Source organism: Sorex fumeus, unplaced genomic scaffold, assembly GCF_029834395.1.
Source record: "Sorex fumeus unplaced genomic scaffold, SorFum_2.1 ptg000045l, whole genome shotgun sequence".
NCBI classification, from domain to species: Eukaryota; Metazoa; Chordata; class Mammalia; order Eulipotyphla; family Soricidae; genus Sorex; species Sorex fumeus.
The window spans coordinates 21,071,753-21,093,235 of NW_026606102.1; the positions used below are offsets into that span (position 1 = coordinate 21,071,753).

At 40.5% G+C, this 21,483-nt stretch overlaps 1 protein-coding gene across 1 annotated transcript in view; it reads right to left on the reverse strand.

Annotated features, from left to right (window-relative positions):
- Positions 1 to 21,483, reverse strand: part of MRTFB (myocardin related transcription factor B) — a 163,683-nt gene that overhangs the window by 94,094 nt on the left and 48,106 nt on the right. Inside the window, exons 3-4 of the mRNA XM_056122198.1 lie at positions 11,848 to 12,052; positions 5,107 to 5,169 (exon numbers count right to left, since the gene is read on the reverse strand). Coding sequence (XP_055978173.1) covers positions 5,107 to 5,169; positions 11,848 to 12,001 — 217 coding nt within the window. The 5' untranslated portion in view covers positions 12,002 to 12,052. The remainder of the gene's footprint in view (positions 1 to 5,106; positions 5,170 to 11,847; positions 12,053 to 21,483) is intronic.

A 21,483-nucleotide genomic window follows, 5' to 3' on the forward strand; every position in this document is an offset into this window, starting at 1 on the left:
TCACTCCTGGCTCTGCACTCAGGAATTACCCCTGGCGGTACCCAGGGGACCATATGGGTTGCTGGGAATGGAACCCAGGTCGGCTGCGTGCAAGGCAAACGTCCTACCCGCTGTGCTATTGCTCCAGCCCCTAGATTCATGGTCATTTAAACATATACATTTTCACAGGAGAATGTAAGCAAATAGCTTCAGCTTGGTAAACAAGAATTAAAAAACATTAAAAAAAACTTTCTAAAATTACTGAACCCCTCCGGCACAGCCATAACACCAGACATACAGAAACCAATCTCGTAATTATCTGGTTCTTTGCAGAAATCCAAAATCATGGCCGTGTAACATTATATGATTCTCATAACCAGCTATAGAAAACAAAGTATTTCACAATGCCTTTTCAGCAACTCTGATTGTTTGGGGGGAAATTCTAAACAATAATGGCGCATCTTTTGTCGAAATAATGAATGTAATCAATGTAGAGAAGAGTTAAGTAGAAATCATCTGCCTCACAGGCATTTGGAGGGATGAGAGGGGGGTATACTGGGGTTCTTGGCGGTGAAAAATGAGTACTGGTGAAGGGAAAGGTGTTTGATCGTTGTATGACTGAGACTTAAACCTGAAAGCTTAGTAACTTTCCCACAGTGATTCAATAAATAAGTAAAGTAAAGTAAAGGCCCTCCCGTTGATCATCGATTTGCTCGAGCGGGCTCAGTAACATCTCCATTGGAGACTTTGTTGTTACTGTGTCTGGCATATCGAATACTCTCGGTAGCTTGCTGGGCTCTCCGAGAGGGGTGGAGGAATCGAACTCGGGTCGGCCATGTTGGCTGCGTGCAAGGCAGACGCCCTACCCGCTGTGTTATCACTCCTGATATAAGAAAAAAAAAATTAAAAAAAATTTGCTCGAGTGGGCCCAGTAACGTCTCCATTGGAGACTTTGTTGTTACTGTGTCTGGCACATCGAATACTCGGAGTTCATGCCCAATTCAATCAGCTAATCAGTGGCTGAATAAATAGCAGTACTCCTACAAAAAATAAAATAAAATAAAATTATTGAGCCCTAAAATTAATAGTTTAGGATTAAGTTCATTGATTTCTTTAAATTTCCAATTTTTAATTCCTAACCTCTGAGTGTAAATTTAAATTACTCTCTCTGAAAGGTCCAGCAGATTATAATATTTTTAAGGACAAATAAATTCTGCAGTTTTTGAAGGTCTAAGCACTTTTTATAACACATTTTATACTTCAATTAAGAGACATAATTTCTTAGTACAATTCAGTAACTACTTGTAAGCAATTACTAAGCAACTTAATAATTTACCTTGATTTGCCTTTAAAAAATTTAGCTAAGGAGACATCTTGGTTTTCTAATAGGTTACCAGACTATGATAAAACGAGTTTTGTTTTTATTATTAATTTTAAGATGCTTAAAGTCATATATCAATTTACTTCATGTGCCCCATTTAAAAATTTTGTTGGAAACGTTTAATTGCTCCAACAGAATTAGTTAATCAAAATCCTCAGAACTTTCAGATCATGTAGGATTCTTTGACTTAAAACTCTGAACATTTATCGAAAGGATTAACTGAAAAAAAAAAAAACGGAAACAAACCATACAAAATTCCTGACAAACCTCAGCCTTCAAATGTGGAATGCTGCTCACCCCTGGAATTTCATACATGCCGCTCAGAAACTAGAATAGGACGACCAGGAGGCCCTGTAGAGTTTAAGGCCAACTATACACCAAATAAATCCTAATTACCCATTTCCTTAAGTTGTCCAGGCTCCAAATCTCACGGGTTTTGTCCTTCTGGTTTATTTTTAGCACTATAGTCTTTTTCTAAAAAAAGAACCGTATGATGATACAGAAAAAAATATTTTTTGTTACCCCGACCCCCTTTCCAAATAAAATATTTTAAGAGGAGTCAGAGTCACTGAAAAACAACCTCTGGGTCTGCCCCTTCTCAATATCCTTAAAGCATCTGCCATCATCCCAAACTTTCCTAGAATATTCTTCAACTTCAGGAGTGTTTCCTCTTTCAGATACTGTAAAGGCCACTCTGAAATGAGTCATGACATCAACATACACACACAGTTACTCTCAAAAGGTCATTTCGAAGTTCACTCAACCTCTGTGTTAATAATTGAGTTCATAATGAAAAACATTTAATTTAGAGATGAGTATGACATACATTTCCTGGTATCAGAGAGAGAATTTAAAAAGACAATTCAGAGCTAGAAATCTCTTTAAGCATGATGAATAACTTTTATGACTCTGAAATACCAAAAGTTCTCTACAAGGTACTTATCATATAGATAAAATGCCTTAAGAGAGTCCAGCAACCCTATCTACTATTTCAATCTCTTCAGAACAAGTACATAAGAAGGAGAAAAATCTATAAATCAGTCCTTGATGACAGAGGGTTTGCTAGGAGTTTACCGAATGGAATGACCCTGCTGGGATTCTTTCTGGCAGCCTGTGAAAATGTCAGAATGGAGTCTGTTTTGGAGGTCATAGTCCCTAGAGAGCTCTGAGTTTCGGCCTGTTTGTCTTTTCACATGCTTTAATATTTGAAAATCATTCCTTGTAGACACTGACTGATGCCCAGGGAATGCTAGGATTGTGGGAACTGGCAGTACCAACAAGAGAGGCAGACTTCATGGGAAATCGGTGCCTACTACATTTGCCCTCTCGGCTTTCATCAGATAACTTGTTCTTCCAATGCTACGAAGGTACATGGTGAAACACTAAGAAATGCATGTCATTTTGCAGTCTTAAAAAAGAAATAGTTGTGGAAAATGGGGACAAATTTTACCGGAATCACCGAAACACTCAAGTTATAAAGCATCATCATGAAAATGTGAGAAATTATATTCACCTAGGATAAACTGAAATACTGCACTTGCAAAATATACAGACAAAACCCAAATTAGTTATTGAGTATGCCCACACTCTTCTAAGTACTTGACTTATATGGACTCATTTGATCCTCAGGCGAAGCAGGAACCAGTGTAATCCCCATTCTGCAGATGAGGAAACTGACAGCAAAGGTAACAGAGGTCTCCCATCATGAAGTTAGTGATGGGAGAGCTTGAGCTAGACTTCGATGGAGGTGTGGGCAGGGCAGGAGGTTCCAGGGTGCTGCTCTGACCATTGCACATATCGCCTCTTTTCTGAGTGTCTGACACTGGCAGGCCAGGCAACTGCAACTTACAGCTGATGCTGGGCCAAATGAGTGGCTACTACTGCAAACGCTTTTCTTTCATTCACCCTCTCAGTCTCTGGGGAGCACATGTCCAACAGGAGAAGCCAGACGTGGCCGGATCTCCACAGCACAACCAGGTACAGCAGAGCACACTCTGGAATGTACAGCCCTTCTTTTCTTAACATCAGGCTCTAAGAATCCTCTCTAAGGTAAACTGTGTACAGCCGAGTGCATATGGGCCAGGGAGGTAACAGAAAAGTGAAGGTGCTCGCCTAGCAGATGGCTGCGTCCGCGACCCTGGTTTGAATCCTGGCACCACATGTGGTCCTGTGAGCACCACCAGACAGGCCCCTGAGTACCACTAGGTGTGGAAAAAGTATTTTTTAAAAAATTTTGTTTTAACCATTTTTTTAGTATATGTGCTGCTGAAGCAAGCACCCCCCTATCGGGCTGGAGCGATAGCACAGCGGTAGGGCGTTTGCCTTGCACGCAGCCAACATGGCCAACCCGAGTTCAATTCCTCCGCCCTTCTCGGAGAGCCCGGCAAGCTACCGAGAGTATCTCGTACGGCAGAGCCTGGCAAGCTACTCATGACGTACTCGATATGCCATACACAGTAACAAGTCTCATGATGGAGACGTTACTGGGCCCGCTCGAGAAAAATCGATGAACAACGGGAGGATCATGACCGTGACCGTTTTAACCATTAAAGGAATAACTTTAAAAGATCTATGTGTCCAACAATTTTATGAACAGTTTGAACTGCCAACACAATATGTAAGCTTAAAATCTAAGAATTATATGAGAAGTAAGAGACACAACGAAGGGGACCAGAGTGATAGTACAGCGAGTAGGGTGTTTGCCTTGCACTTGGTGGACCTGGGTTCAATCCCTGGCACCCCATTTGGTCCCCTGGGCATCTCCAGGAGTGATCCCTGAGCACAGAGTCAGGAGGAAGCCCTGTGTACAGCTCAATGGGGATCTGAAATTTAAAAACAATAACATCAACAACAACAAAGAGAGATACAATCAATAATCATTCAATAAATATTTTTTATAACAATAAGAACATTTGACACTTTGTTGACACTGATATTTGGCTGATACTCGGGGAGAGCCGAGTAAGTTGATAGGGCAAACTTGCTTTCATTGAACACACAATGTGGGGTTTGATCAAGCAATTCAATTGAAACACTTCTTAAGGACTATGACTGGGACTGACTCTGTCAAAGGAGACAGGCAGGTCGCCCCTCTGCCAACAGCATGCTGCTGACTGATTTGAACGCGCGTCAGGTTTTAAATCTAGCCTACAGGAAATCAAAGGCAGTTTGTGAAAGAGTCTTTTTGTTTTTCTTGTCATGTCTTTATTACAGAGACCCAACTATTAGCACTTTTGTTATGTTCGTAACAATGTAAGAGACGAAAGAAAAAAAAAAAACAAAAAGAAAGAATAAAAACTTGGACTTAAAAATAAAAGCTAACGGATTGTCTTCTAACTGAGAATACGGTGCAGTAGTAAAAATGTTAACTCACAGCTGCCAACTCTTGAAAATCATAAATAGGAAGATCTCTCACATGCTTTAAATTAGATACATTATTTGAGTACACAAATGAAATCCATTTCTCTGTCCTTTTGAGTAGGGGGTGGAGGAGAGTCTAATGAGTGAGAGGGCATGGAGGTTTGGAAAAGAACTGATTCGTATCTGGAAAAAGTTCCATCAGTTAAATGAGATAGGAGTGATTTTTTACCCTCTGTTTTTGGCTGCCCAATGAACAGCACAAGGCAACGGTGATGATGAGATTTAAGAAGACATGATGTGACGAGGAAGGGCAGCCAGAGAGAGACACACGGGCTGAGGGCTACCATACAGATATTATGATGACACAGAGCGCTTCAGAGACTTACCCATGCTCACAGACTGAGTCAGCAGAGGAGACTGAAGTCCTGACTCCCAAAAGACTACACTTCCTGTTAATAATAGCAGGGTAACAGGTGAGGGGGGAGAGCCAATAGTTTGGATTAAGTTAAAGTTGATTTAGAAAAGCAATGGGTACGCTATTTGCCAATTCGTCTGGTAATATTAGCTAAGAACCAAAAATAAAATCCCAATACATTTGTAATCCCAACATATTTGTCTTGTTGCTATCATCGTGCTTTATTGCTGATTTCAAGGCAAATTAACAATGGAAGATAATAATCATGCTATTTTTTTTCTAGGACACCCCTTACTCTTCTCAGACTTTTCTAAAGCAAGTATCCCCTACCTAGCACTTCTTTTTCTTTTAAGCTAGTTTGTTGTGATTAGGTGAGGTAACAGTTATGAATAAAGCAAGCCCAAACTTAACAAAGTTTTTTGGCCCAGGAGAGGGTCTGATTATATAACATTTAAGTCCAACTAACCTAAGTAGTTAGGGAATTATAGCTAAGTAACATTAATCACTATCATTTTGTTCTCTTTTAAAACTACTTTCTGAAGAACAGAAAAGAATATTTCTTAATAGTTTCAATTTATTCACCAGTTCATGAGTCAAACAGTGACTCTAGCTTTGTGAAAATATCTTGAATAATCTATATAACAAACAATGCATGTCGAAGACTTTAGTAACTAGAAAAAGCTTGTAAAAATTTTTGGCAAACATCTTTGTAAGTTTAAGATAATGAGCCACATGTTGGATTAACCTCCAATTACTATTATGTGCTAAACATTACTTTTACTGAATGTGTTGATGTTGAGATTTCAAGGGCATAGGGCATTTCTGCAGTGGAATATGACTTGAAGACTGGAATAACAACTCAAAATAAAGCTCCAGGGGCTGTTATCTGGGGACTATGGTCTTGCTGAGGTATTTCTGAAACCACAAGCATCATCTACCCTGCAGCCCCCTCCAACCTCCAGCAAAATGAAAGCAAAGAATAAGAGCATCTGACTCCACCAGCCACCAAGGGGAGGAGATTTAATTCAGTCCCAGTCGGCTCCCTCCACCTATGTATGTGTCCAGGCGTGTTTAGCAACGCACTGAAGCAAACAAAATCCTTAGTAACAGCAAAACTACCTAATTAGAAACCCAGAGCCAAAAAAGAAAAAAAAAAATAAAAAAGAAGGTGGACAGAGTTACAGGAGCTTATTCACACTGTGGAGAGAAAAACACACTACTTAACAGGAGACTTTATAAAGAAATCCCTGTGAAAGAAACTGCCTCGCCCATAAGCTACTTACACGGCTGCTTTTTCATTGTGAGGGCTCAAGAGATTGTCACCAACAAAAAGAGTTTGAGAGCTGCCACAATGAATCAAGAACTTCATTTGCAGTTGTCAGGACACTCTTAACTGGCTTTAGGCTTTATTTGAGTTCAACAAAAAATTCTAAAGTCAAAAAAGCATATTAGAAACTAAAGAAAATTATATTAAAAGAAAACGATTTCTCTTCTCTGGACTCAACTCCTTTCAATTTTGAGTCTGGGAAAAAATTACTGAAATATATCAGAACATGTATTAGTATCTTTGGGAATTGTATTATCATTACTTTGGGGGTCTTGGAGCATGCCCAGCTGTTCTCTGTGCTCATGGATGTGCCAGAGACTGAACCTGGGTCGACAGCATGAAACCTAGCGGTACTAGCTCTCTGGCTCAGGGAACTGTTTTAGAAATTCCAGACCCAAAATATGTTAAGAAAGGCACTGATAAGTTAACGTTACAGAAGAGTATTCATTGCTATTGCCTTCAAAATTTCAGTTCCGTGTTTTGGCCATTAAGCATCTATTTCTTTCTTTTCCACTTATGAAACTATGCTAATTTTGTCTTACTGTCTGATCCAAAGAAATGAGAAACAACCTTTCCTCACCAGTCTCCAGTAGGTGACACCAGTCTGTGGACACTCTAGGGAACAATGATTTTTTCAGGATAAACACTCATCCCCCTTGCACATTTCCCAGCACCGGGCGGACAGCAAGTCTCCAGGCCTACTGAGCAGTGGGGGAATGTTTTCAGAGGAAAAGTTAAAGAAAAGGCCAGCTGTGAACATATGCTATTTGTTTTCTATGATGCAAGGCAAGCAGTTTTCTTTGGCTGGGTTTCAGGGCCAGGGAATGATGTCTGAGCACTTATAAATGTACTGGTACCTACACTGAACTCAGTGGAGAGTCACCTTGGGCTTCCTGGCATGCAACGGACTTTCAAAAACCAACTTTCTTTCTACTAAGTAATGACTCAGGAATAGAACAACAGGTGATCTAAAACTGTTCAGTTTAATGATGAAAAAAAAAGTATTTCAGACAGAATTACCAAGTGAAAAACTGCAGTAACCTAATAATACCTAAGTTTAAAATACGAATGCCAAATAATTCTCACCTCTTGACTGACGCTTGAAACATTCAGTTCACTGGAACTAGTTTAAAAATGTCTGTTAAGACTGAAGGTGGCAGATACTCCTTTTTCATGGACTTGATACTTCAGACAGTGGGTGAGAGGGGTCTCGATAGCCACAGAACTGGGATTGAGTTTCACCTGAAAATCCCTGGACTCAGACCCAGATCAAGTACTAAACTTTCCAAATTGTCTAAAAGATTGCCTTACTTTTGAGATGCTGCTAACTACAGAATTATTTTGGCCATATTTAGGAATAAAGGAAATTATTAGCTTTATTATTATTGCTAAATACCTTTCATATTTATTAGAGTAGTGGGACTACTGTTTTTTGGGGGCCACACTTGGCAGTGGTAGGGCTTACTTCTGGCTGTGCCCTCAAGGATCACTCCTGACAGGCTTGCGGGGTGAACATATGTGGTGCTGGGGACCAAACCTGGGTTACTCACATGCCAAGTAAAACTGCCTTATCTGATGAACAGTAGCCCCTATCCTAAAATAGTGGGACTATTTTGACCTTCTACCATTCTCAACACAAGTATTAATAAAAATGAGGAAAATCCTAGACCTTTACCCAAGTATACACTCCAATTTTTCATTTTTCTTGTAAAATCTATTTATAAATGATTCACTGACACAATCCTTTTCTATATAGTAATTTCAGATTGAAATATCACTTTTTGGGACTGGAGCAATAGCACAGCGGGTAGGCGTTTGCCTTGCACGTGGCCAACCTGGGTTCGATTCCCAGCATCCCATATAGTCCCCTGAGCACCGCCAGGGGTAATTCCTGAGCACAGAGCCAGGAGTAACCCCTGTGCATTGCCAGGTGTGTCCCAAAAAGCAAAAAAAAAAAAAGAAATGTCACTTTTTTTTGATTTGCTTTTTGGGTCACAGCCAGCAGGGATTACTCATGACTCTGCATTAAGGGATTATTCCAGGAGCACACGGGGCCATATGGGATACCAAGAATCAAACCTGGGTCAGCCACATGCAAGGCAAGCGCCTTACCCACTGTATTATATCTCCAACCCCAGTATCACCATTTTCTTTAGCAGAAACTTATTCTGACAAAAAATTCAAATGCCTATGTCTAACAATAATCATCACCAAGAAGCCATCTAAATTAAATTACTTCATAATATCTAAATACTACTTTTGTATTTTGAGGCTGATATCTACATCTTGTATATGGTATTATTTAGACATGGCATTAAGAATTCCTAAAAAAAAAAGAAATTAACATGAAAAAACCTAGATTTATGACAGCTATAACGATCCCTTCTATGCTTGGAAATGCATATGCAAATTAGGCTAATAGACACCACAGGCCTAAAATGAGATTGAATACCTGAACAGAAGCTAAAGGCATATAAGATCCTAAAGTCACTTAGCAAAGAGGAGACTGCTTCATATTTGAGTTCTTATACCTCAAAAGGTGTTCTTTCATTTACTGAATATTGAAGTAAAAAAAAGTACTTGAAGAAAACAAATGAGCTTAACAAATCAATTTCATATTGAAGCTACTTCTAGGGTATTTATAGACATACCTTAATAGAATCAAGGGTGAGGGGTGGGTTGGAAACAACATATTATTTCCAGGTAATTCTGAAGCTACAATTGTAAACGTTGAATGTTGTTACCAAGACAACTTTCAAAAATTGCTTTAAAAAATGTACTCAAGTACCAGTTTCAGAAAGGACCCAAGACACAGTTTCCTCTGGAGAAGAAACTGGGTAGGACCAAAGGAGCACCCTGCTTTTCATCGTGGACTTATCTGCACTTCTTTTTCTTGGAAGGCTATATAAGTACCTTACTAACTCAAAAAATGATAAAATAAGAAACCAGAAATTAATCCTCACAAAACAGAACACCCAATCACAAGTCAACATGAGGGAGTAACTGCAGATACTACAAATATACTACTCTGGGGGGGGGGGGGAGGGAAATTTAGTCTCATTGGTGTTTGGCTTGTTTAGTCATAAACTCATCACTGTCAGATGATGCGTACCTCCACAAATCCTGTCAATCAACCAGGAGAAACAGAACTGCAGATACACCCTGGGGGGCAGTGCCAGATGAGTAATGCAAAATGGCCTTTGCAAAGGACACTCACCATAAAGATTCCTGGACAGAACCTGAGCAAACTGACTAGCAGAAACAGGGTTGTAGATAAAGCGACTATTTAATATATTACACTGCTTTTATAAAATGTGATTTTAATTATGCATGTGTACCTAAATTAATGAATCAGAAAATATTTTACATTTGTTTTGGGGCCACACCTAAGCAATACTCAGGGATTGCTTCTGACTCTGCACTCAGGAATTACTCCTGGCAGTGCCTGGGGGGACTGGGAATTGAACCCCGGTTGGCCATGTGCAAGGCAAATGCTCTACCTGTTGTACTATCACTCTGGCTCCATAAATCAAAACCTTAATCAATTCACCTAAAAGTTTCCAAGGGAAGACTACCTGTTATTTGCCTTTACCTTATATTCAGACATATTATTCAAATAACTATTCTTGCAAGAGATTGCAAAGAGCTGTATCAATAGCCCAAAGTAGAAAACTTCCCTATTTACCCTCCTCTGCATCTTTAAGTCATTTCTTGATCGACTATACATTAATGAAGCTTATATGAGTTCAACCATTATTTTTTTGAAGATAATAATTTGAATAATATTGATCCAAGTGTACTGTGAAAAATCTGATTACATTTAGTCATATTTCAGTAAATGTGCTTTTAGTGTTTTAGTTACACTGTAAGCTGAAGTGAGGTTCCTAAGTGAGGAAGGTCCAAATGCCATCCCCACCAGTGGCTGGGGAGAGAGCTCAAGGAACTGAAGTGTGTATTTGCAACATAGGACCTGGGGTTTACTAGAGATACTATGTAGTTCACCAGCACCACTGGGAGTGATTCCCAGGCACTGAACCAAGAGTCGATTCTGTGCACCAGGTGTGAGCCCAAAAGCAAATAAAAACAAAACCCCCAAACCATCAACAGCCTCCTGCAGGCTTTGCTGGTACTCTAGTGAAGCTGTTGTTCAAAAAAATCTGGTTGAACCAGCAGCAGATCCAAGTATTAGACATCTTATTTGACAAGAGAACAAGTAACTGCAAGGACATGTACTAATAAACAGCTAATCATAGTAGACTTTCATTCATTTTCCCAAGTAAGAAAAAGCCATCACGGAGAAGAATTGGGAAACACCCAATCACAAAAATGAGTAACAAGGTACAAAAGTGCTCTATAGGGGAATGGTTCTATCCCCCTATCTCCTCTAAAACCACAGGTAAATATATATTTATATTTGTGAATATAAGACTCATCAATGCCATGGAAAGCATAGCAAATCCAGTTCAAAGTCTTAAATCTACCTTTTAAATACGTACACTTAAGGTAAGGTAAAGGTAAAGGCCCTCCCATTGATCGTCGATTTGCTCGAGCGGGCCCAGTAACGTCTCCATTGGAGACTTTGTTGTTACTGTGTCTGGCATATCAAATACTCTCGGTAGCTTGCCGGGCTCTCCGAGACGGGCGGAGGAATCGAACTCAGGTTGGCCATGTTGGCTGCTTGTAAGGCGAGCGCCCTACCACTGTGCTATCGCTCCAGTGTGTGCAAATTTTAATATCTTGAATCTTGTTAGTTTTTATGTTTTAAATATTAAAAATATGTATCGTTTGTTTCTATTTATGTTTTATTTTTAAAAAACACATAGCACTGGGTTTCCTGGAAACTCGGAGATGTCTCTGTGATTAGTGATAATTTCCTGAACAAGCAACAAATCAATAGAAAATATTCCCTCTGTACATAAGGCTAAGCCAATCATAAACTAAATATTATCATATCCTATACACATTAAAACATTCAAACAAGAAGTTCTTATTTTATAAGCAATCATTAAGATCAGGTGCAACACACGGGGAATGTGAAATGTGGAAAGAATCTAGCCAAATTTGCAAGCTATGCTCTCTGGACTCAATACAGCAAGTTACCCTCTATTGCTATTTTGGCACAAAATCTGCTTGTGTTAAAATGGTTAAAACTAAAGCTGGTTTTCAAAGAGAACATTGCTGCCAAAGAAAAGTTACTGGGGAGATCATCAAAGAACTGGGTGCAAATTCTGCCTGAAACTCAGAGCTAGGAAGAAAGCACATCAGTGGGATTCTCTTCTGCGTCCGATCACTGAATGCACCAGGGAAATGGTTACCAAAGCAGACGTGAGCTCAGAAAGGGCAGGTCGGAACCAAGGGTCCCAAAGCACAAGCGGACAGACTCACCATTCTTCCTTTCATTCAACGGGGGCAAGTGCTGACTGGACTGCAGGGAGAGCTCCTGGAGTTCGTGAGCGACAGCTTCACTTTGAGGGCTGGGAGCGAGATGGGCTAAAGGTCCCAACTCATCCTCAGCGTCGAGTGCCCTGGAATGATCCATTGTGCTCCAACTGCTGGCAACAAGGGAGACGAGACACCTGTGAAACGTGGCCTGTTGATGAGATGGGCAACATAAAGAATGTGTAAATACAGAGTGTAGTATTTTTCTCCAATTTGCAGGAAAAAAAAAAGCATTCCAACGGAATCCCTGGGTTCTAGTCCCGCTTGACTGCTGTGAGTTGAGTCAATTCATTGACCTCTCTGAATTTCAGGTTCCTTGTCCAGCCCAGAAGAACAAGACCAGAGGAATAAGACCCTCCTCATCCAAAGAAAGCACTTTCTAGGCAGCGGAAAAAACAGATGTTTTGTATAATTTTTATACTGTGACTTTAAAATGTGGTTAACAGTGCCATTGCTTTAAGATTTTCATGTACCCCAAAATGAGACAGAAGCTCAGCTCAGTGTGACCGCTGATAAGAATAAAAAAGGCAGAGCCAGGCTGGAAAATCTGTCTTAATCCCTCCATATCACACAATTTTTCTATCCAATCAACATTTACAACAACCAGCAATGTTTCAAATAATGACATCTTTATCAGCCCATGTCTCAGAGGAACAGAACTCGCAGCCAGTGCACCATGAACTTAACGTTCATGTCGTGGAAACAAGATTTATTTGGAGTTGTTTACTATGGCAGAATCTGGCACGTGAACGGAGGGATCAGCAATCTGGAAAAGAAGTGCCAAGCACTTACAACCCCAACTGTGTGACAGTGGCAAAGGGCCTGGGCTGTGGCATGTCATGAACATCCGGAGGAAGGTGGCTCTGGTCATGCAGGGGTGAAGCACGCGATACCCAGCTGCCTGCTTGGAAGCACTGCACAGCAGTCCCTCTCTGCACCCACTCTCAAGGGGCACTTGAGGGGGTTCCAGGTTTTGACTATATAAAGTCTTTAGGACTATTGGGGACAAGTATTTGTGTGTGTGTGTGTGTGTGTGTGTGCGCGCGCGCGCGCACACTCTCACTTTTCTTGGGTAAATGCCTAAAGAAGAAACGGCTGGATCATGGCAGTTGTGTGCTTCAATTTTAAAGAAACAAATTATTTCCCCAAATGGCATTTTTTGAGTTCTCATAAACAGTTGTTTCAGTCGTTCTACAAACTCATCATCAACTTTTAAAGTTCTAGCTATTTTAATTTTATCTGGAATCTAATTTGCATTTTCCTGCTGATGCTGAATATCTTGTATTTATTTGCCATGTGTTAATCTTCTTTGATTAAGTAATAAATTAAGGATCAAATCCTTTGCTAATTTTTACAATTAGGATATTTATTTTCTTTAATAGCTTGAGAAGCCTTTATGTATTCCGGAAAAAAGTTCCTTATCGGCTCTGTGATTTGCAAAGATTTTCTCCCAGACTTTTAACTTATTTTTCCATGCTCCTGTGTTTGCTGAAGAGCTGGAGATTCTACTTATGTCAAGTTCAATTTATTAATTGTGGATTAAATTTTAATGCTGTAGCTAAGAAATCTTTGGTTCACCTAAGATCACAAAGATGTTCTCTTAAGTTTCTTCTTCATATTTTATAACTTGAAGTTTTACATAAGTCTATGATCCATGTTGACTTCTTTCTCTCTCTCTCCCTCTCACTCTTTTTAGTTTTTGGTCTTTGAGCGACATCCAGCAGTGCTCAGGGCAGAGTCCTGGCTCAGCACTTAGGTATCACTGCCGATGCTGCTCAGGAATGATTATGCACATGGGGTGCTGGGGATCAAACCTGGGCCAGCTGTGTGCAAGGTAAACATCTAACCTGTTGCACTATTACTCTGGCACCAATGTTGAGTGCATTTTTTTGGCTACACCCAGTACTGCTCAGGGATCACTCCTGGTAGGGCTCAGGGGACCATATAGGGTGCTGGAGATCAAAACCAGGTTGGGTGCGTGCAAGACAAATGCCTGCCGTACAATTGCTCTGACCTCTGCTAACTTTTACATACACTATGCAATACCAAATTTGTGAGGTTTGGAGGCATAAGAATATATGATTGTTTCAGTACAATTTGTTGAAAAGATTCTTTTCTTCACTTTCCTTCATACTTTTGTTGTAAGTCAGCTGACCATGTAAATCTAGTTCATGGCTTGATATTTAGTCCCCCAAAAGAAGAGTCACAAAAGAAGACCCCCCTTAAATCCTTTGCATAAACTGTATAAACTAAATCTCTAAAGGCTCTAAATTATGTAGATATGTGACAAACTCTCAGTAGCCCACTAAAATACAAAGACCAGAACAAGTCTGGTTAAAGGACTTAAAGGACTGTGCGTATCCAGCATACTAGAAGCTTGAGTCCAATTTCCACACCGCATGTCCCTGAGCATTGCTAGCAAAGCTAGTTTTTCATTTTGGTTTCTTTAGTATTGATCACTTGATCACTTGATATCCCGTTACTCATAGATTTGCTTGAGTAGGCGCCAGAAAAGTCTCCATTCATCTCTGTCGCGTGCTGGTGTAGCCCAATGGTGTCTGCTCATTCTAGGAACACGAAGAGCCTCAAACCGATCATTCAGGGTCTTGAATGAAGAAGTCTGACCATCTCAAAGGTAGGCGGCCACACAACCTTTTGACATCCTGTGGAATCCAGTGGGTAATGGCTCTAGTCCAGCGGTTGTCTCCAAATCTCATTACGTGTCCAGTCCATCTGATTTTCGACGTCTTGGCAGATGAGACAGTGTCCCTGATTCTCAATTGTCGACGGAAGTCGGAATTCCAGATTTTTTCTCTCATTTGAGTGAAGCGTGACACTCCAAGCATAGCTCTTTCGATTCTGCTTTGGGAGACCTGAATAGCATTCTCATCCTGTTTTCATAGGGCCCAGGTCTCTGAGGTGTATGTTAATGCAGGAAGAACAGTGGAATCGAAGAGATGTGCCCAGAGCCGGAGGTTCTTCGTCCTCTTAGCTATTTCTTCGATGCTCTTGAAGGCGTTCTAAGGTGCTCTCTTCCTCCTGTGCAACTCAGGTGCCAGGTCATTCGTCATGTTGACTTCTCGACCTAGGTACACATAACTGTTGCATTCGAAGATGTTTGTTCTGTTGAGAGCATCAGGAATGAGACTGTTTCTCATAAACATTGTCTTCATGAGATTCAGCTGCAGTCCGACCTTTGTACACTCACAGTCAAAGTCAGCCAGCATTTGTGCCGCTTGGCTAATGTTTGGTGTCATCAGCGAAGCAGAGGTGGTGTAATTGCCAACCATCTATCTTCACTCCCATTCGTTCCCATTCCACTTATCGCATGACATTCTTGAGGGTGGCACTGAAGAGTTTCAGTGAAATGGTATGACTCTGCCTAGTCCCTCTCTTGACATGGATGATCACTTCCTTGTAGAATGGTGAGAACCTGGTAGTGAATCCATAACACAGTTCACGGAGGATCCTGATGTATTGAGTTTGAACGCCCTGTTTGGCTAGGGCTTCGACGATCACTTCCATCTCAATAGAATCAAAGGTCTTCTTGAAATCAATGAACATTAGACAGAGCGGCATCTTGAACTCCCGAGAAACATCAATGGGCTTGGTTATCGTGTGGATATGATCGGTTGTGCTGAATCCTTTGTGGAACGCAGGTTGCTCGCATGGTTGTCCTTCATCTGGTGTTCTGCCAATCCTATTCAGGATGACTCAAGTGAACAGCTTGTGCACGACAGACAACAGGCAGATCGGGCGATAATTGCCAATGTCATGGATTTCTCCCTTTTTGTACAGTAGTATAGTCCTGCTGGTTTTCCATTGGGATGGAACCTTGCATTCAGACAGCTAGCATGTGAAGAGCAGAGCCAGTGTATTGATGAGTACTGACAGCAGGTTCTTCAGGTGTTTGGGTCTGACCTTGTCTGGGTCGGGTGCTGTTCACTTCTTTACCGACGAAATGGCGTGTCAGATTTCAGAAGGGAGAACGTTGGGAACGACATATCCATTCTGCGGAATTTGGTATGTGGGCAGGTGAACGTGGCTATCAAAGAGATCTGAGTAGAAGTCATGGATAATCTTCTTCTTTGCCCTTCTGGAAGATGTGATTAGTATTACCAAAGTATAATATAATGCAAATAATAATACTGTTACTCAGTTTATATGTAATTATGTTAGTGTCATTATACCTATATACTCCAAAGAGTGTATAAATGTAATTTATATGATAACCATAAAATAAAGTATGGTGGAATATTACAATGTTCTTACATTTTCATATACTGTGAAAAAGTTGTATAATTTTAAGTTGAAGGAGCCTGAAAAGACAAGGTTATATATTATAAATCCTCCAGCATCATCAAAGTAAGTCTTGACATTATGTTAACCTAAAAGGTGTGTGCAGAAGGTGAGCTTACATATAAAATTACATGTTTCAATACAGAACATTTAAATGAGTTCAAGACTGTCCTTTATGTGTATCTGTTTTTATCTCAATTTTACCTCAATTTTCCTTGATCTTATAAACCCACATTTTAATAAGATTTAAGAACGTAATGAATGTGTGTATTTAACCTACTTTGGATCTGCCAAGGCACTAATGAACTGAGGAGCCTAGATTCTTAAATCTTATGATAATCGGTAAATGTCTTACTTGTATACCCACTTTATATAAACAGGGTCACGTAAAAATTTCTCAAGTGAAAAGGAGTTGTGAATGAAAAAAAGAAAGGTTGCTCTAGAAGTATCCTAGGTACTGATAAGGCAACTACTTGATGAATCTCATTCCAATAAAACTGTAGGTGTGGCCCTAAAATTTCATTTCACTTCAAGTTATCTAGCAGCACTGCACTGTAGCACTGTCCTCCCATTGTTCATCAATTTGTTTGAGAGGGCACCAGTAACGTCTCCACTGTGAGACTTGTTGTTACTGTTTTTGGCATATCCCATACTCCATGGGGAGTTTGCCAGACTCTGCTGTGCAGGCAGGATACTCTTGGTAGCTTGCCGGGCTCTCCAAGAGGGACAGAGGAATCGAACCTGGGTTGGCCATGTGCAAGGCAAACGCCCTATCTGCTGTGCTATCACTCCAGCCCAAGTTATCTAGTAACATAAAATAAAATATTTTCCCAAAAACTAATTCTACAAACTTTGAACATCAGTGTTAATGATTTGGAAGATTCTTTATCATAAGATTTAAAAATATTATTGTGCAATATTATCTGTTCTTCATATTGAATAATTTTTTCAATCTATTATTCCTTGACATTATGTTAACCTTAAACTCCCACACAGGGTTCCAAAGTAAGAAAATTATAAGCTACGACAGTTTTACAAAACCAAGGAAGAGAGTAAGTGTTCATTTTTATTTTACTTAATATTCATGAACATTTTTGAGGAAATAGACTATTCTATTCTGAAATTCTACTACCAAATATGCAAGTTGTCACCTAATATCTACTCAACTGCTCGATAATTTTCTTTTGGTGCTGAAATGCGACATCAAACAAAAAAGAAGTCCATGTACAATGGTGTCTTATTGAGATGTTAAAGAAATGGCATTAGAATAGATTCTTTCATTGGGTCATGACTTATTTATGAGACTAAAGCAATCATTTAGCTTTAATTAGGTAAACTAATAAAATATTAATTTGTCTAGAACTGAAAGAATATGGACTTAATGTCTTATACATTCCAATAATATAACAGCATTCCAAATGAAATGTACCCCAACAGAGCACAACACCAGAAAGTTTGACCTGGGACGTAGGTCCTGTTTAAGAAAACAAACCACTTCATTAGCAGATCTACTTCAGAGGAAGAAAAACAACATGACAGAGGAGGAAAAATCTCACTGGCATCTTGTTTTGCCACCAATTCACTCATTCTTTTTTCTAAATGGAGTAGATAATAACAATAATAGTGATCCAATAATAGTCATACATACGAAAAATAAAAACATAGAAATAAAAACCAAAGAAAAAACCCCAAAACTATGTTGGGCTACTGGGCTAGGTAAACCCAAAATCGATACTACTATTTGTTCTGAACAGAAAATAAGTCCAAAGACAAGTTTTCCATTGTTTATTATTGTTTTCCATTGCATCTTATTACTAGTAATGACTATGTTTTTGCAACAGCAAAACCATCATCCTTGCTCTTGAAAATGCTCCTGCACTACAAACATTAGGAAAACACCTGGCTAATAGTAAAAATAAATTCAAATAAGATAAAACAGTAGACATGGATCAAGAAACTCCAAGTTAGCAAATAAACGTACAGCAATCCCTTTCATTAGGGAAGTATTTAATATCTAGGCTGTGGTTAACAAGTTGAAAATTTCTTATCAAATATGCTTCTGAGAACCAGACCATCATAGGGCTCATTAAATTAGTGATGCTGATTCTGGGTTATTCTATTTTACCTGTTCTTCCTCCGAAGTCTCTGGTGGTAATATGCAACACATCTAATGGTGGAGTTCAAAATTATTTACTAATATAAAAGCAAACTCTTGTCACCTTCTGCCATGCCCCCATTATGAAATAATTCCCGTATACCTTAAGTAGATGTCTCTGAACAAGACACACAACAACACCCCTCCCCAGCTTGACCCTGACAGATCAGTTTCCTTGGATTTCAGAAGTGTTTTCCCAGGCACCCATTGTTCCAGGTGGGCTATGAGAACATGGGGTGGGGAGTTCTGAGGCTTTTTTTTCTTTTTTTATCTGGTAGCACTGTAGCACTGTCCCCCGTTGTTCATTGATTGCTCAAGTGGGCCCAGTAACGTCTCCATTGTGAGACTTGTTGTTACTGTTTTTGGCACATCGAATACGTCACGGGTAGCTTGCCGGGCTCTGCCGTGAGGGCGAGATACTCTCGGTAGCTTGCCAGGCTCTCTGAGAGGGGCGGAGGAATTGAACCCGGCTCAACCAGGCAGGCAGCTTGCAAGGCAAACACCCTACCACTAATTAAAGGTAAAGGTAAAGGCCCTCCCGTTGATCGTCAATTTGCTCGAGCGGTCCCAGTAACGTCTCCATTGGAGACTTCGTTGTTACTGTGTCTGGCATATCGAATACGTCACGGGGAGCTTGCCAGGCTCTGCAGTGTGGGCGAGATACTCTCGGTAGCTTGCCGGGCTCTCCGAGAGGGGCGGAGGAATTGAACTCGGGTCGGCCATGTTGGCTGCGTGCAAGGCAAACGCCCTACCACTGTGCTATCGCAATTAAAATAAAAAAGAGCTCGAGAAAGAAAGAAGAAAGGCCCTCCCGTTGATCATCGATTTGCTCGAGCGGGCCCAGTAACGTCTCCATTGGAGACTTTGTTGTTACTGTGTTTGGCATATCGAATACTCTTGGTAGCTTGCCGGGCTCTCCGAGAGGGGCGGAGGAATCGAACTCGGGTCGGCCATGTTGGCTGCTTGCAAGGCAAACGCCTTACCCGCTGTGCTATCGCTCCAGCCCAAAATAAAAAAGAGCAACAACAAAAAACTCTTGTCAAGCTTACATGTAGAATGTTTTCTTATAACATACTTCTATTTCTATTATTCCTTTTCTTCTAAATAAGATTTCTTAGTATTAAGAACTGAGGACGGGGCTGGAGCAATAGCACAGCAGCAGGGCGTTTGCTTTGCACGGGGCCGGCCCGACCGACCCAGGTTCAATTCCTCCGCCCCTCTCGGAGAGCCCGGCAAGCTACCGAGAGTATCTCGCCCGCACGGCAAAGCCTGGCAAGCTACCCGTGATGTATTCGATATGCCAAACACAGTAACAACGTCTCACGATGGAGACATTACTGAGCCCACTCGAGCAAATCAATGAATAACAGGAGGGCCCTGACCGTGAAGAACTGAGGATAAAATCAGTTTACTTTCTTTCCTTTTCCCTTTTTTCTTTTCTTTTCTTTTTTAAAAGGCACTGTGATTTACAAAGCTTTTATTAATAGAGTTTCAGGTTTTCAATGTTCTAATCCCAAACCCACCACTAATGTCATTGTTCCTCTACCAGTGACCCAAGGTTCTCTCCCTCTTTCCATCCTGCCTCCTTAGAAAACTCTTTTCTTTTGTTAAACTGACTTACTATATAGTTTGGGTCACATGTTTACAGGAGTATTAACTCAGGGGTTTGATATACATAGTGACTTATCTCTAAACCATCAAAATGTCCAAGACTCTTGCCAGCTTCCTCATCCCGCCACTCCCTCACTGCCCCCCTGCCTTTTTTTGGGAGGGCCACGATTCTCAGGGCTGACTCCTGGCTGTGCATTCAGGGATCACTCCTGGTGGTGCTCAGAGGACCAGAAGCGGTGCCAGGGATGGAACCCGGGTTGGCTGCATGCAAAGCAAATGCACTCCCTGCTGTACTATGGTTCTGGGCTCTTGGTGACGGGTCCATTTATAAGGAAATGAAGGTGGCTGAGGTTTCTAGATTTGAGAAGTTGAAAGAGCTGCTAACAACATTACAACAATGTAGCAAAGAGCAGTGGGGGAAAAAAGCACTTGTTTTCACCCTGGGAAATCAGAGGCTCTTAGGAGGAAGGAAAAAAAAAGCATTTGACTTGAGATGCAGCTCTTCCACTGTAGGTAAATTCCAACTTCAGCTGTGTTTATTCCTCAATCTGTTTATGCATATAACAGTATTAATCATAAATCTGTAGTTTAACTGTTGTACAAACCAATGAAATATGAGTACAAAAAAGTGAAATGTTTGGAAACACAAAAGCATGTTAATACTATTGAGTCATGTGTGGGTGAAAAGCTAAAAAACTGGGCTAATAAAAATATAAATGCATTCTGTGCTCAAAATAATTTAGATTTGTGTTCCATTACTTTTTTTAAAAAGGGAAATTAGAAATCATCAGATGATGATGGTTTATGCTGAAGAGCTGACACACGTGCAAAGAAATACCTTGACCCTATATTGAAAGAATGGATATTTATGCATCCAGGTCAGAAAAACATGCTTTAAGACCGTGACGATTGTTTTTGGTTCTGTTTGTTGATCCGAGGGGGATGCATCCAGGCCATTCAGAGCATTGGGCCAGTGCTCTGGACCAGCGGTGCTCAAGGCCCCCAGGGCTACACATGATGGTGCTGGGGACGGGGTGGAAGGAACGAGCAACTTTACCACTTGGGCCGCATTCGATGCTGTAGGCATCATTGTGTGTGTGTGTGTGTGTATGTGTGTGTGTGTGTGATGTTCAGGACTGAACTCAGGGCCTCTCACTTGCCATGTGTGTGTTCCAACCTCACGGGCATCCTGTTGAATGGCTCTTTTTTTCAAGTGAGTTTTTTGACTCCCACCTCCACTACCTGGCGCAAGAGACTTAAGGTCCCAGCAGCGCAATGTAATTGATCTGGATGTTAAGTGATGTTATGAACACTCTTATCTTGGACAAGTAAATGAAACTTCAATTTTCTTTATGCATTTTGTAATAGGTTTGAATTTAGCAATACAGTCCTTGTTTAAACTTTATGCATTATATATGTAATCCTATATAAATATAATCTCTGTAAGACAGAGCATTACATGATTGGGTTTTAGTCATACAATGTTCCAATACCCATCCCTCCACCAGTGTGATTTC